Source organism: Petromyzon marinus, chromosome 58 (assembly GCF_048934315.1).
Source record: "Petromyzon marinus isolate PM22_M1 ecotype Great Lakes invasive population chromosome 58, UKy_Petmar_22M1.pri1.0, whole genome shotgun sequence".
Taxonomy (NCBI): domain Eukaryota; kingdom Metazoa; phylum Chordata; class Hyperoartia; order Petromyzontiformes; family Petromyzontidae; genus Petromyzon; species Petromyzon marinus.
Genome location: NC_133724.1, coordinates 6,895,592 through 6,912,720, shown reverse-complemented (window position 1 = coordinate 6,912,720; position 17,129 = coordinate 6,895,592). Strand labels below are relative to the sequence as shown.

At 53.2% G+C, this 17,129-nt stretch overlaps 1 protein-coding gene across 1 annotated transcript in view; it reads left to right on the top strand.

Moving 5' to 3' along the window:
- Positions 1-17,129, top strand: part of HELZ (helicase with zinc finger) — a 105,904-nt gene that overhangs the window by 74,779 nt on the left and 13,996 nt on the right. Inside the window, exons 21-23 of the mRNA XM_076052790.1 lie at positions 5,088-5,142; positions 7,250-7,527; positions 9,453-9,765. Coding sequence (XP_075908905.1) covers positions 5,088-5,142; positions 7,250-7,527; positions 9,453-9,765 — 646 coding nt within the window. The remainder of the gene's footprint in view (positions 1-5,087; positions 5,143-7,249; positions 7,528-9,452; positions 9,766-17,129) is intronic.

The following is a 17,129-nucleotide window of genomic DNA, read 5'->3' as shown; positions in this document are numbered from 1 at the left end:
TGTCCGGAACGCTCTTCCTTCCGACATCAGGAAGCCGCTGGGAGCTCCGGTGCACTTTCTTTTGTTCGTGTTTGTCAGTGATTTTTTCGAAGGTTTTTTTTTTGTTTTTGTTTGCCGGCACGCAAGAACGTTTGGGTGGCACAAAAAAACAAAAAGGCAACCGCACGCGAATATCCGCAAGGCCACGTGTGCCCGTCGCGTCCTGATTGATGGGGCGGGCGGGCGGGGTGGGGGCACAGACAACACGGGGAGAGCGATGCGCTTTCAAATCACCTTCACCGACAAACTCATTTCTTTAAAATTGCTTTTTTTGCGCTAAATTTTGTTTCCTGCCCACCCCCCCACCTGCTCCACCCACGCGCGCGCGCGCACCTCCGGTTAGCCGCGGTCGGCCACGTACAGTTCGGCGTACGTACGTGTACGTACGCGTACGTGTACGTACGTACGTACACGTGTACGTACGTACAATCCGCGCGCCGCTTTATTTAATTTCTCCAGCGGAGCGGCGGAGGCGCGTCGCACGCCGGTCGTAAACGCGCGCGGTGATAACTCGCGCGCGGGGCGTTATTCCTGCGCCAACAAAGCGGCGAGCGATGGTCAATCGTAGCTCATTGTTATTGGCGGCTCGATCAGCCGACGGTGAAATTGCTCGCGCGTAAGCCCTGGTGCGTCCGCACGTCCGGCCCCGTCTGCGAGCGGTGCGTTGGGTGCGAGTTGAGCCGAGTTGATTTTTCTTATTTTACCAGGTGAGGCCCCCCCCGCCCCCGCCCCCCCCCCCCCCGACTGTGAGCTACTTGGCTCTTTTTTTCAGAAGCAACTCTGGCCATCACAAACGGTGGGTCGACAAAGTGGCTTGTCATTATCCCGCGAAAATTTATCGCAGTGGCCAAATACTCTGAACGCGTGACGTCGATTCCAAAGGTGGAGGGGAAAAAAAATGGAGGGTCCATTGAAAAATCCACGCGACCACGGGGAGAGAGATAGTGAGAGACACCGCAAACTCCAAATATACAGCAGCAGGCGTCAGGTTCGGGATCAAACCCGCGACCTCCTGCGTACCAGGCGAGGTAGTTAACATCTCATAGCCACCGTGGCCCCCATGTGAGAACTCAAGAGACCAGGATAGGAGTCTCAAATAAAATACTGTACAGGGACTTCTCTACCTATGAAAACCTGTCCCCCCGTATGTCGAGTTGCCTGTTCGGACCGAGAGCCGTAATTTCAATTGAGGTGCAATAGATGGCGGTGGTGGCATCTACATCTGCAGAACGTGAAGAACCAGTGGCATCTACATCGGCAAAACATGAAGAACCAGTGGCATCTACATCTGCAGAATTTGAAGAACCTGTGGCATCTATATCTGCAGCACGTGAAGAACCAGTGGCATCTACATCTGCAGAACGTGAAGAACCAGTGGCATCTGCAGAACATGAAGAACCAGTGGCATCTACATCTGCAGAACGTTAAGAACCACTGGCAGCTACATCTGCAGGAGATGATACAACTTTTAAAGCCATTCCCCGTGTTTAGTGTGCATGCTGTACAACGCGTTTTGAATCGACAGGAGTAAAGTTGGACTTAGGAATGAATCGACTTATGAACAGACCTTTGGAACCTAACTTGTTTGTGAGTAGAGGAGTCCCTGTACAGTGATGAAAGCGAATAAAAAGATTTTAAAAACCTAGCGAAAGCCGCTGTGTCGCATGAGAAATGAACGTATTGAACAAAAACGTAAATCGACGCTAATGTAATAATTTCTCTCCTGCGTAAGTCGGCTCGCGCAGACTAATATTGAAACCGATCGTAGCATGAATGCAATACGTTACAGAAACATTAAACAGATGTAGGGCAACTATGTAGCACTCGCGTGAAAAGTTACAAGGATGGATGCGAAAAGTCATTGCGAGTGAAAGTTGTGAAATATATTGTGTAGCTCGGCATCAAATTGTGATTTAGATGGGAGGGTGACCCAGGGACACTTGTCTGTGTGTGTGTGTTTGTGGTGATGGAATTCCTGGGGTTTAAAGTCGAGCGTGTGTGTATGTGTGTGTGTCTGGGGCAGTGTGCTTATGACTGGCTCCAGTTTAACAGCAGAGGTCTCACTCCGAATCAGTCGAGCGGCAATATATTTTCATCGGTTGCGTAACGCTGTGTGGAAGCTACCTGGTCTGTCGCTCCGCACTAAGCTTCAGGTCTTCTCGGCCACGGTCATTCCCTCCTTTCTCTACGCTTGCGAAACGTGGACCCCCCTAATGGAACATCTTCACCGGTTAGAAACATTTAGGCTGGTCTGCCTACGATCCATCCTGGGTTTAACCAGACTGGATTGTGTGAGGAGCTCACAAATCCTTGAAAGATCTGGGCAAGGTCCCATCGGTGAGCTCCTCCGGCGGGCAAGGCTGCGATGGCTGGGTCATGTAGCCCGCATGCCCAGCCACCGCATGCCGAAACAGCTTTTGTTCGGCCGGATTGAGGGGGTTAAGCGGGCGCGGCACGGGCTAGAGAAGAGATGGAGTGATGTGGTACAGGAGGACGTGGAGCTGAGTGGACTTGCCAATGACTGGTACCAGCAGTGTCAAGATCGGCCTCTGTGGAGGAGGCTCGTGAAGGATGCTACTGGGCAGTTGGAGGTAGTCGCCCTCCAACAATAACGGAGGGCGGAGAAGCGACGTTCAGAACAACGAGCGGAGCGCCGGGTGGCTAAAGCACAGCAGGTTGGCACAGTAGGGGGCACAGGTGGTGCATCAGCCAGTCATCTCAGTCAGTCGACCCGTGGCACCTGGGTCTGCCCCGTGACCTCCTGCCAGCGGGCGTTCGACACTTCACGTGGCCTCAGGGTGCACATAGCCTGGCACAAGCGTCGTGGTGACGTCACCGCCACTTAGTGGCGAATGGCGGCTATTGTTGTTGTGTCTGGGGAGCGGTTGTGTAATCGCTCTGGCGCTGCGTCACAAACCCGGCAACCCGAGTTCGATTCCCGCTCGGCTTAACCGGTCATGGGGCCTCCCCTAGGTCGGCTCGGCCTGTAATTAGTACCTGGTGCGGTGTGTGAACATTGACACTCGCTGCTGGCCACCCCACCCCTTCATGTGCCGTGCCGACCTTCACCGGTGCTGCTTGCAAACAGCACTTGCCCCCAGCAAGTCTGTTCGGGCTATATGGGGGATCTTTGTCCTCGCGGGGAGCGGTTGTGTAGTGGCTGTCGCACTGCGCCACGAACCTGGGGACCAGAGTTCGATTCTCGTTCGTGACCGATAATGACAGGCCTACCATTAGGTTGACTCGGCCTCAAATGAGTGTCTGTTGGGGGCGTGTAAACATCGCCGCCGCCGGGGGAGACAAAGGCGGCCGTGCGTGGTGCTGGCCACCCCAACCCCTCGTGTGCCGTGCCGGCCTTCACAGGTGCTTTAACACGTAGGCTTTCGCGACCAGTATCATCCATAATGCAGGTTTTTTGGGTTCGATCGCTTAAATATATGTGTCGTTAAAACCCGCCACCACCCGACACAGCCAACTAGTAAGGTTTGTCGTGTAATCAGAACAGATTTGTGGAGAAATCTTCCTGTTTCGTTCCAAGGATTTTTCCACAAATCTGGCTGTCGCCTGATGAAGCTGGTTGTGATTACTGGCGAAACGTCGTGCTCAGATTGTAAATGTTGTGGTTTAGCTCTCGAACACACCGGTGTCCTGTATTTGTATACAACACTTTAAATGATATGAGTTAAGTGATGACATCACCCTGCTGCTCTATATAAAACCGGGAGCAAGCGAGGGCTTTACCATTCTGGCGAATTGCCCGATGATGCTGGATGTATTTACCAGCGAAACGTCGTTCTCAAACTATAAATGTGGATTCACTCTTCAACACACCGGTGGGCTAAAGTAGTGAATTATTTGTCTTTTGTCAACGTGACACTTTTTTTGCTGATTGGCCGTGTCGGGTGGTGGAGGGTTACGACACATTTATAAATAACGCGATCTAACCCAAAAACCTTTATTATGAATAATATTGGGCGCGAAAGCCTACGTGTTAAACCGATTTGTGGTTTAACCGCGCACCTGTGATTTTGACAATTTAATTGAACAAACTCATGGATTTTCCCTCAAGCCCAAATTAATCGTCTGCAAACAGTTATACAACATTGCTAGTCTCGGAGATGTTTATTACAAAGTCACGTGCTTAAACCGAAAAAATATGTTGCTCCGGTTAATCCGAAATCCACGCGATCGCCTCTACAGTACAGTGGTTGCCATATCTTTACAACAGTGGCGGGGGCGGAGTTTGATTGATGTTGATTGGCTGTGGCTCTGCAGCTGTCTTCCGCTTAGTGGGCCGAGTCTCCTGCTGGGCGGGAGCCAGGAAAGTTTTATCACCGAGCGCGTGACAGATCGGTCGGTCGATCGTTTGTGACCGTTCTCAATCGCAAGAATAACCAATCGGAATCGTTCGTCAGTTGTGCTTCACGTTAAGTGATTTGTACGATCATTTATTTTGTGAGTTTTAATTTATACCCTAGATTGGGGTTTTTTGGCAGAGAGATCCGTGGAAAATGGGTGGGGGGGTGGGGGGGGTTGGCTTCTTCAGGAAGCTGATTGAAAACTATTTTGCGAGCTTCGGCGACTTCCTAATCCGGACGGTGGGAAGTTTTAGCTGCTGGGGTTGTTTGTGGATGATCGATTTTCAATGGTAATGATGATGAGAATAATCGATTATGGACTCATAAAAGTCAAGGAATCGATCATCCTTTCTTAAATCCCGCCTTTTTCGCTGTTGTCCATTCTCTCCCTCTTCCCGCACCCCCTCCACTCCTTTCCGTCCCTCCCCGGCAGCCCTTCCGTGATCCCCCTAAGCAATCCCCCCGATCGCTGTCGCTCATTCCTCCATACCTTGGCACGCCCCTCCCCCATGCCATCTAAATCATTCCGGTATTCTATCACCCCACAGCTGTTGCAATCGCGTTAAGATCCGATGACGTTTTGGCGGCGATGGGAACGCGCTTGGCCAGCGAACTTTACGGGTGACGCGGGCAACGGACCATCCCGTGATGTGCGCAACGGCGCCGTGCGTTTCTCTTTACCTCCCGCAGGGCAAGAGCTCCTTCCAGAGGCAGAGCTCGCACGGCCAAGCCAATGGCCAAGTCGGTGAGCGTTTCATCACTCGCGCTCCGCGCCCGCACTTGGCGCTACGTTTGGCCGCGGCCGATCCTTGAACACGGAGGGGGGGTTCCCACACACGCAACAGCAACGACGATAATGATTGTCGTGTGAACTTGTAACACCGCGCGGTTACTCGCTCGCTCACTCGCTCTCAGAGAGAGAGAGAGAGGACGACTCGCAGGTGGCCAGGAGGAGGAACCACAGACGAGCGCGAAATGCGGCAGGCAGGAAGTGAACTGGCGCAACCGATGGTCGCCGTAGCTCTGCAGCAAGCGCGCTACCGCTGTGCCGCGTCGTCGCAGTATTTACCAGGCCGGCCTGCCGGATTCGGACCCGCCAAACTCTGCCAACGAGCGGCGAGCGCGCTACAGCTGGCCCACTCTGCCCGCTAGGCCTCGCTACACGCTAGGCCTCACTACCCGCTAGGCCTCGCTACCAGCTATGCGGCGCTTCCCGCTAGGCCTCGCTATCCACTAGGCCTCACTACCCGCTTGGTCTCGCTACCCGCTAGGCCTCGCTACCCGCTAGGCCTCGCTACCCGCTAGGCCTCGCTACCCGCTTGGCCTCGCTACCCGCTAGGCCGCGCTACCCGCTAGGCCTCGCTACACGCTAGGCCGCGCTACCCGCTAGGCCTCGCACTTGGCGCTACGTTTGGCCGCGGCCGATCCTTGAACACGGAGGGGGGGTTCCCACACACGCAACAGCAACGACGATAATGATTGTCGTGTGAACTTGTAACACCGCGCGGTTACTCGCTCGCTCACTCGCTCTCAGAGAGAGAGAGAGAGGACGACTCGCAGGTGGCCAGGAGGAGGAACCACAGACGAGCGCGAAATGCGGCAGGCAGGAAGTGAACTGGCGCAACCGATGGTCGCCGTAGCTCTGCAGCAAGCGCGCTACCGCTGTGCCGCGTCGTCGCAGTATTTACCAGGCCGGCCTGCCGGATTCGGACCCGCCAAACTCTGCCAACGAGCGGCGAGCGCGCTACAGCTGGCCCACTCTGCCCGCTAGGCCTCGCTACACGCTAGGCCTCACTACCCGCTAGGCCTCGCTACCAGCTATGCGGCGCTTCCCGCTAGGCCTCGCTATCCACTAGGCCTCACTACCCGCTTGGTCTCGCTACCCGCTAGGCCTCGCTACCCGCTAGGCCTCGCTACCCGCTAGGCCTCGCTACCCGCTTGGCCTCGCTACCCGCTAGGCCGCGCTACCCGCTAGGCCTCGCTACACGCTAGGCCGCGCTACCCGCTAGGCCTCGCTACCCGCTAGGCCTCGCTACCCGCTAGGCCTCGCTACCCGCTAGGCCTCGCTACTCGCTAGGCCACGCTACCCGCTAGGCCTCGCTACCCGCTAAGCCTCGCTACCCGCTATTCGGCGCTTCCCGCTTGGCCTCGCTACCCGCTAGGCCTCGCTACCCGCTAGGCCTCGCTACCCGCTAGGCCTCGCTACCCGCTAGGCCACACTATCCGCTAGGCCTCGCTACCCGCTAGGCCTCGCTACCCGCTAGGCCTCGCTACCCGCTAGGCCGCGCTATCCGCTAGGCCTCGATACCCGCTAGGCCTCGCTATCCCCTAGGCCGCGCTATCCCCTAGGCCTCGCTACCCGCTATGCGGCGCTTCCCGCTAGGCCTCGCTATCCGCTAGGCCTCGCTACCCGCTAGGCCGCGCTTCCCGCTAGGCCTCGCTATCCGCTAGGCCTCGCTACCTGCTAGGCCTCGCTATCCGCTAGGCCTCGATACCCGCTAGGCCTCGATACCCGCTAGGCCTCGCTATCCGCTAGGCCGCGCTACCCGCTAGGCCTCGCTATCCGCTAGGCGGCGCTATCCGCTAGGCCTCGCTACCCGCTAGGCCTCGCTACACGCTAGGCCTCGCTATCCGCTAGGCCTCGATACCCGCTAGGCCTCGCTATCCGCTCGGCGGCGCTACCCGCTAGGCCTTGATACCCGCTAGGCCTCGCTACCCGCTAGGCCTCGCTATCCGCTAGGCCTCGCTATCCGCTAGGCGGCGTTACCCGCTAAGCCAATCAGACTTCGCGCATTCACGATCCGCTCCCTCGTCGGCCGTTCCCTTCGTCTTCGCATCTGCCGCCGCCGCAGGTCAGCCGAGCCCTCCCGGAGGATCGCGCGCCAACGCCGCCAACGCCGCCGCCAACGCCGCCGCCAACGCCGCCGCCAACACCGCCGCCGGGGCCCTCCCCACGGCCTCCCCGCTCGCTCAGGGGCCCCAGCCGCCCTCCCAGCAGTTGGGGGGTACTCCCGAGGGCCCCCCGAGCCCCCTGCAGCGTCTGGAGGCGCAGGGAGGGGCGGGCAGCTTGCTGTGCATGCCCCAGCACTCTGGGTACCCGCCGGGCTTCCTGCTGCCCATGCCCGTGTCGGTATGTACGGGCGGGCGGGCGGGTGGGGGTGGTGGGGGTGGGGGGTGGGGTGACAAACCACACTGGGGGGTCGGCTTGTCGATAGAAAAATAGCTATGCAGCTCTTATTCAGAAGCGACCTGGCCATCACAACTGATAGCTCAACGAAGTTGGTTATCATCGCGTGCAATTTAAAGCACATACTCAAAAATGCGTGGTGACGTCGATTCTAAGTGTGGAGGGAAAAACCAAAGGACCCGGAAAAAATTCACGCGACTATGTGGAGTGAGACACGCAAACTCTAACTATACAGCAGGCGTCAGGGTCGGGATCGAACCCACGACCTCCTGCACACCAGGTGAGGTAGTTAACATCTCCTAGCCACCGTGATGATGATGATGAGAGAGACATGCAAACTCTAACTGTACAGCAGGCGTCACAACCTCCTGTATACTAGGCGAGGTTACTTAACATCTCGCCACCTACTGCAAAATCTTAGCAGGACCCTCCTGAAAATTATTCCTCAGACTCGGTTAGGCTTTCACGCATAGTCAAGAATGCGAATGATTATAATAAATAATCCATGCTCTAAGCAGTGGGTTGCGCAGTCGCCCCAGCTGCCCTGAACCGGGCAGCCTTATGCCCACTCGCAGGCCGGTACTGCTTTCGTTTGTGGGTGCCACGGTGGCTAGGAGATGTTTACTACCTCGCCTGGTGTGCAGGAGGTCGTGGGTTTAATCCCCGACCCTGCCGATATCTGCTGTAGATTTGGAGTTTGCGTGTCTCTCTCATCATCATCACGGTGGCTAGGAGATGATAACTACCTCGCCCGGTATACAGGAGGTCGTGGGTTCCTCCCCGACCCTGACGCCTGCTGTATATTTCGAGTTTGCATGTCTCTCTCTCATCATCATCATCGCGGTGGCTATGAGATGTTAACTACCTCACCTGGTGTGCAGGAGATCGTGGGTTCCATCCCGACCCTGACACCTGCTGTATATTGATAGTCGGCGTGTCTCCCTCTGTCTCTCTCTGGTGTACGCCACGGTGGCTAGGAGATGTTAACTACCTCGCCTGGTATGCAGGAGGTCTTGGATTTGATCCCCACCCTGACGCCTGCTGTATATTTGGAGTTTGCGTGTCTCTCTGTCTCCGTGGTCACGTGGATTTTTCTCCGGGTCCTCCGGTTTTTCCCCTTCACATTCGTAACACGCGCTTAGAGTATTTGGCTGCTATAAGTTTCCAGATGATAAGCCACTTCGTTGGGCTATCATTTGTTGGTCAGGTCGCTTCTGAAAAAGAGCTACTACAAATTGTTTAATCGTAAAAAATAGTGCTTGTGCCACGTAGCGACAGCTGCCACTGGGGGAGCACCCCGCCGCATGGTGCACCGGGATGTTACCGCATGGGATGCGCGGTGTAACCCGTGAGCACTGATGACGCCGATGGTGACCATGGTGACCATGGCGACGATGGTAACGATGACGATGACGACAATAACGATGGTAATGATGGTGATGATGACGATGACGATTGTAACGATGGTGACGATGGTAACGATGACGATGTTAACGATGACGATGGTAATGATGGTGATGATGACGATGACGATTGTGACGATGGTGACGATGACGATGTTAACGATGACGATGGTTATGATGGTGATGATGACGATTGTAACGATGGTGACGATGGTAAAGACGGTGACGACGACGATGATGATAACGATAACGATGGTAATGATGGTGATGATGACGACGATTGTAATGATGGTGACGATGGTAACGATGACGATGTTAACGATGACGATGGTAATGATGGCGATGATGACGATTGGTAACGATGGTGACGATGGCGACAGTGACGATGCTGATGGTTGCTGTTGCCCAACCCCACCCCCTCCCCTTCCCCCCCCCCCGCGCGTGCACCGCGCCTGGCGCACACAGCCCTGGCCCAACCGCGTGGCCGTTGACCCGCGGCTGCTCGCGCAGCAGGCGGCCGCGGTCGCCTACCACCTCACCCTGCTGCAGGCGCAGCAGACGCGCGGTGCCGGCGGCGGTGCCGGCGGCACGGCAGCGGCGGCGGCGACGGCGTCGGCGTCGGGCGCCCCTCAGGCCGCCCCTCCCACGACGCCGTCCGCTGGCGGCCTGCCCTACCCTCCCTGGGGCCACCCGACGACGGCGGTGGCCGCGGCGGCCGCGGCGGGCGTCCCGAGCCTTCCCTGGGCCCAGAACCAGCAGCAGCAGCAGCAAGTGCTGGGTGAGTGAGAGTGAGGACGGCGCTCAGGAATCGACTCGCTCGCTCGCTCGCTCGCTCATGGGCGGTCGCCTCCTCTTCCCTCCGCTTACGGCTGCGATGGTTAACCCTCGACGCCAAAAGTCGCACGTCGGCTCCTCCTCCCGTGTCGAGGACTCGGTCGACCGCAACACAGTGCGCTCCCTCGCTCAGTCATTCGCCCACTCGCTCACTTGTCACCCAGCCACTCGCGAAAAAAATTGCACGTGCGGTGGTCACATGACATGCACACGTGGCGTACGGATGGCGGTAGTGCATTCCTGCTGTCCGTGAGCAGCAGCGGCAGCAGCACACGTCCATTCTTGGATGGTCTAATCGAAAAGAGACCAGATGGCTCAATGGGACACTGTCTGCAGGAAAGCAACGCATACTGATGTCTACCTAAAACCTGACTCCCACCACCATCCATCCCCGAAGAATTCCCTCATCAAACCTCTACACCATAGAGCTCGATGTATCTCCGACCATCATCACCTAGCCAGTGAACTGAAACACGTGCACCAAGCTCTCAAGCCGAATTGATATTCGGACTACACAATCCGTAAAGCTGTCACCCCAACCGTTGGGAAAGAACCATCTGATGACCCAATCAAAACCATCACCTTGCCATACATAGCAGGGGTCACCACAAATATTTCCAAAATCATGAGCAAATACAAAATCCCGGTTGGATTTAACACAGTGCATAAAATTTGTGATCTGATCCCATCTGTGAAGGATAAGATCCCTGACATGAAATACCCCGGCGTCTACAAATGATGCTGTATCTGCGGCAGCAGTTAGATTGGGGAAACTAAGCGACATGTCTCGGACCGTGTTCGTGAGCATAAGGCAGATTTGAAACACGGGAAGACGAACACTTCAGCCGTGGCTGATCATTGTTTCAATGCGGTTGGCTAACACGAAATTGATTTCTCTAAGACGATGGTACTTTGCAAGCCCACTGGCTATCAACACAGATTCGTTCATGAAGCCATCCATATATACAGACACAATTTCAACCGAGAGGATGGGTACAAACTCAGCAATCATTGGAAGGACGTCATCAACCAGTTTAAGTCATAACTGGCTGTGACGTTTCCATCCTGTCACCTTCCGACGCTAGTTTTACTTCACCAAAGATGGGGATGAGCAATTCCAGTTCCTGCGGCGTCGCCCCTGCTGCTTTGGGCGTGCACCGCAAGTTTGTTAATTTCTCCACGTCTCTTGCGGCTCCCCCTCTCCAGATTCCGATTTCACGTGAACATCGCCGTCTGCGCTTTCGCAGGTTCCAGGGAACTTGTGCCCCGCCCGCGTCGTTCTGATTCCAGGACGCCTGGGCTACGACCCATTTTAAGCCTTCAAAACAACCTTGCCTTTATCTTCTTTGGTTCTTTCGGTAAAGTCACCACGTAGAATGAGATTAAAATAATAAATTATCCTTGCAGTCACGAAAGCTTTAAATCGAAATTTAACCTGCCTTTAATGGCTTCCCCCTCCCCCCCCTTTCTTTCTCCTGATGACGATCGCTTGTGTTGCGATCGAAACGTCGTAGTTTATTTTATTTTATTAGTTTTTTTAACCTATCTACGCGACGTTGCCGAAAGACCCAAAGAATATGAATTCCTGCAGTCACGAAAGCTTTTAAGTCACGATAGGCACGTGCCGTTAAATCTCTTGAGTTGGCGTTCTAAACAAGGCTGAGAGCATCGTGCTTGCAATGTGGTGGTCACATGACATGCACACGTGGCGTACGGATGGCGGTAGTGCATTCCTGCTGTCCGTGAGCAGCAGCGGCAGCAGCACACGTCCATTCTTGGATGGTCTAATCGAAAAGAGACCAGATGGCTCAATGGGACACTGTCTGCAGGAAAGCAACGCATACTGATGTCTACCTAAAACCTGACTCCCACCACCATCCATCCCCGAAGAATTCCCTCATCAAACCTCTACACCATAGAGCTCGATGTATCTCCGACCATCATCACCTAGCCAGTGAACTGAAACACGTGCACCAAGCTCTCAAGGCGAATTGATATTCGGACTACACAATCCGTAAAGCTGTCACCCCAACCGTTGGGAAAGAGCCATCTGATGACCCAATCAAAACCATCACCTTGCCATACATATCAGGGGTCACCACAAATATTTCCAAAATCATGAGCAAATACGAAATCCCGGGTTGGATTTAACACAGTGCATAAAATTTGTGATCTGATCCCATCTGTGAAGGATAAGATCCCTGACATGAAATACCCCGGCGTCTACAAACGATGCTGTATCTGCGGCAGCAGTTAGATTGGGGAAACTAAGCGACATGTCTCGGACCGTGTTCGTGAGCATAAGGCAGATTTGAAACACGGGAGGACGAACACTTCAGCCGTGGCTGATCATTGTTTCAATGCGGTTGGCTAACACGAAATTGATTTCTCTAAGACGATGGTACTTTGCAAGCCCACTGGCTATCAACACAGATTCGTTCATGAAGCCATCCATATATACAGACACAATTTCAACCGAGAGGATGGGTACAAACTCAGCAATCATTGGAAGGACGTCATCAACCAGTTTAAGTCATAACTGGCTGTGACGTTTCCATCCTGTCACCTTCCGACGCTAGTTTTACTTCACCAAAGATGGGGATGAGCAATTCCAGTTCCTGCGGCGTCGCCCCTGCTGCTTTGGGCGTGCACCGCAAGTTTGTTAATTTCTCCACGTCTCTTGCGGCTCCCCCTCTCCAGATTCCGATTTCACGTGAACATCGCCGTCTGCGCTTTCGCAGGTTCCAGGGAACTTGTGCCCCGCCCGCGTCGTTCTGATTCCAGGACGCCTGGGCTACGACCCATTTTAAGCCTTCAAAACAACCTTGCCTTTATCTTCTTTGGTTCTTTCGGTAAAGTCACCACGTAGAATGAGATTAAAATAATAAATTATCCTTGCAGTCACGAAAGCTTTAAATCGAAATTTAACCTGCCTTTAATGGCTTCCCCCTCCCCCCCCTTTCTTTCTCCTGATGACGATCGCTTGTGTTGCGATCGAAACGTCGTAGTTTATTTTATTTTATTAGTTTTTTTAACCTATCTACGCGACGTTGCCGAAAGACTCAAAGAATATGAATTCCTGCAGTCACGAAAGCTTTTAAGTCACGATAGGCACGTGCCGTTAAATCTCTTGAGTTGGCGTTCTAAACAAGGCTGAGAGCATCGTGCTTGCAATGTGGTGGTCACATGACATGCACACGTGGCGTACGGATGGCGGTAGTGCATTCCTGCTGTCCGTGAGCAGCAGCGGCAGCAGCACACGTCCATTCTTGGATGGTCTAATCGAAAAGAGACCAGATGGCTCAATGGGACACTGTCTGCAGGAAAGCAACGCATACTGATGTCTACCTAAAACCTGACTCCCACCACCATCCATCCCCGAAGAATTCCCTCATCAAACCTCTACACCATAGAGCTCGATGTATCTCCGACCATCATCACCTAGCCAGTGAACTGAAACACGTGCACCAAGCTCTCAAGACGAATTGATATTCGGACTACACAATCCGTAAAGCTGTCACCCCAACCGTTGGGAAAGAGCCATCTGATGACCCAATCAAAACCATCACCTTGCCATACATATCAGGGGTCACCACAAATATTTCCAAAATCATGAGCAAATACGAAATCCCGGGTTGGATTTAACACAGTGCATAAAATTTGTGATCTGATCCCATCTGTGAAGGATAAGATCCCTGACATGAAATACCCCGGCGTCTACAAACGATGCTGTATCTGCGGCAGCAGTTAGATTGGGGAAACTAAGCGACATGTCTCGGACCGTGTTCGTGAGCATAAGGCAGATTTGAAACACGGGAGGACGAACACTTCAGCCGTGGCTGATCATTGTTTCAATGCGGTTGGCTAACACGAAATTGATTTCTCTAAGACGATGGTACTTTGCAAGCCCACTGGCTATCAACACAGATTCGTTCATGAAGCCATCCATATATACAGACACAATTTCAACCGAGAGGATGGGTACAAACTCAGCAATCATTGGAAGGACGTCATCAACCAGTTTAAGTCATAACTGGCTGTGACGTTTCCATCCTGTCACCTTCCGACGCTAGTTTTACTTCACCAAAGATGGGGATGAGCAATTCCAGTTCCTGCGGCGTCGCCCCTGCTGCCTTGGGCGTGTACCGCAAGTTTGTTAATTTCTCCACGTCTCTTGGGGCTCCCCCTCTCCAGATTCCGATTTCACGTGAACATCGCCGTCTGTGCTTTCGCAGGTTCCAGGGAACTTGTGCCCCGCCCGCGTCGTTCTGATACCAGGACGCCTGGGCTACGACCCATTTTAAGCCTTCAAAACAACCTTGCCTTTATCTTCTTTGGTTCTTTCGGTAAAGTCACCACGTAGAATGAGAATAAAATAATAAATTATTTTATCAATTTATTATTTTATTCTCATTCTACGTGGTGACTTTACCGAAAGAACCAAAGAAGATGAATCCTTGCCGTCACGAAAGCTTTAAATCGAAATTTAACCTGCCTTTAATGGCTTTCCCCCTCCCCCCCTTTCTTTCTCCTGATGACGATCGCTTGTGTTGCGATCGAAACGTCGTAGTTTATTTTATTTTATTAGTTATTTTTTTAACCTATCTACGCGACGTTGCCGAAAGACCCAAATAATATGAATTCCTGCAGTCACGAAAGCTTTTAAGTCACGATATGCACGTGCCGTTAAATCTCTTGAGTTGGCGTTCTAAACAAGGCTGAGAGCATCGTGCTTGCAATGTGGTGGTCACATGACATGCACGCGTGGCGTGTGGATGGCATGCGTACCTTTCTGCCGTTTCCGAACAGCACCAGCAGCACACATTTGGGATGCTGTTAAATCTCTTGAGTTGGGGGGGGTCTATGCAAGGCTGAGCGCGTCACACGTGCAAATGTGGTGGTCGCGTGACATGCACGCGTGGCGTACGGATGCGAGTCGTGCCTTCCTGCTGTCCGTCAAAGTATGTTGAACTTCTTTCTGATGGGAGAGGTGCCATTGCTTCGCTTGACACCGAAATTCCTTGTTTTTTTTTCCCGAACCCCCAGAAGACATCGGTTCGTAGCTGCACGGCTCTCTGTGTGCTGCTATATCCGTCGCGTCGTTTGTTGTTTGTGACGATGTGACGCCCGTGCCCCTGACTGGACATCTGTGAAAAAAAGGAGCTTTATAGCTCATCGGATTCCTCCAGGAATCCAGCCTGCACCCCCTACGCATTATCCCTTTTTCGACGGCGGCTTTTGTCAACGTCTGGCGGGGAAGAGCGATGGACTTGAATTCGATCTCAGGCCGTCGATACTGTACCGGCGAACTTTAAAAGATGGCGTTCGCCAAAGCAGGCGGTCGTGCTCAAATGGGAGCATTCGCAAGTGTAAGGTTTGCAATTTAAATCCATCCAATCGCACAATGTGCCGAGGTGAGATATGTGGCAAAGTCGGTCTGAACTAAATCGGAGAAACAGATAAGCAGAGAGGGTGTGTGCGTGTCCGTGAGTACGTGTGGATTTCCGGGTATTCGGGGCTGAGTGTCTGTGTGTGTGTGCGGTAGTGCAGCAGGTTAGCGCTACGCTTCGCTACGAACCTGGCCACCCGGGTTCGATTCCCACTCACGGCGAACACCGGTGACGATTGTCTGAAACGCTTCTAGGCCTCCCCTAGGTCGACTCGGCCTCAAATGAGTACCTGGTGCGGTGTGTAATCATCGTCACTGGGGAGACAAAGGCGGCCGGCCGTGGTGCTGGCCACCCCACCCCCCTCGTGTGCCGTGCCGGCCTTCCGAGGTGCTCGCTAACAGCACTTGCCCCAACGGCCTGTTAAAGGCTACGCGGTGGATCTTTGTCTTTGTCGCTTGTGATTGTGCGCGTGGTAGTTGACGCAGCCTCATTTGAGTTCCTGGTGCAGTGCGCAAAAAACATCGGCACTAGGGAGACAAAGGCGGCCGGGCGTGGTGTTGGCCACCAACCCCCTGGTGTGCCGTGCCGGCCTTCATATATAGGTGCTCGCTAACAGCACTTGCCCCAACGGCCTGTTAAAGGCTACGCGGTGGATCTTTGTCTTTGTCGCTTGTGATTGTGCGCGTGGTAGTTGACGCAGCCTCATTTGAGTTCCTGGTGCAGTGCGCAAAAAACATCGGCACTAGGGAGACAAAGGCGGCCGGGCGTGGTGTTGGCCACCAACCCCCTGGTGTGCCGTGCCGGCCTTCATATATAGGTGCTCGCTAACAGCACTTGCCCCAACGGCCTGTTAAAGGCTACGCGGTGGATCTTTGTCATTGCAAGTCATCATTTTCTTGACCACGATGTCATATTCATTCTAGGATTGCCTATTTTTCCCAGGTCTCAAAACAAATACGCTTTTAATTAAGACCCTGACGGATGCGTCCGATCGCCCTTGATCGACGATTCCCAATTCATTCATTATTCACGACTGGAAAGCCCCCCGCGGCATTGCCCAGAAAGGTCCCCGTTGCCGCACGGCGTGAACGTCGCCAACGTCGAGTGGTGGCGGCTTCCCCGCTACAAGCTGGCATGATTTATTCGTATATTGAATGCCCTCTCTGGAAATGGTACGGGTGAGAATTTTTTTTTTCTTCAGGGCTGCAGCCTTTTAATATTTTTTTAGCCCGGATTTGCCCACGTGGCCCGAGCCTCCCGCCGAGCGGGAGGTTGCATGTTCAAAGCCTGATTTGAAGCTTTCGTTACTGCAGGGATTCATATTCTTGGTTCTTTCGGAAAAAGTCACCGCGTAGAAGGGAAACAATAAAATAATAAAAATATAAAACGATAAAATTCTCACGACGTTTCGACTGCAACACAAACAATCATCATCATCATCAGGTGCACCTGATGATGATGATGATGATTGCTGATGATGATTGCTTGTGTCACCGCGTAGAAGGGAAACAATAAAATAATAAAAATATAAAACAATAAAATTCTCACGACGTTTCGACTGCAACACAAACAATCATCATCATCAGGTGCACCTAATGGTGCACCTGATGATGATGATTGCTTGTGATGATGATTGCTTGTGTTGCAGTCGAAACGTCGTGAGAATTTTATTGTTTTATATTTGTATTTTATCAGGTGCATCTGATGATGATTGCTTGTGTTGCAGTCGAAACGTCGTGAGAATTGTATTGTTTTATGTTTTTTTATTATTTAATGTTTTCCCTTCTACGTGGTGACTTTACCGAAAGAACCAAGATCATGTTCAAAGCCTGTTTGGGAGTTCAGAATATTTAAACTGTAGGAGGAATCCGATGAGCTGTAAAGCTCTTTTTTCACAGATTCCCAGTAGGGGCACGGG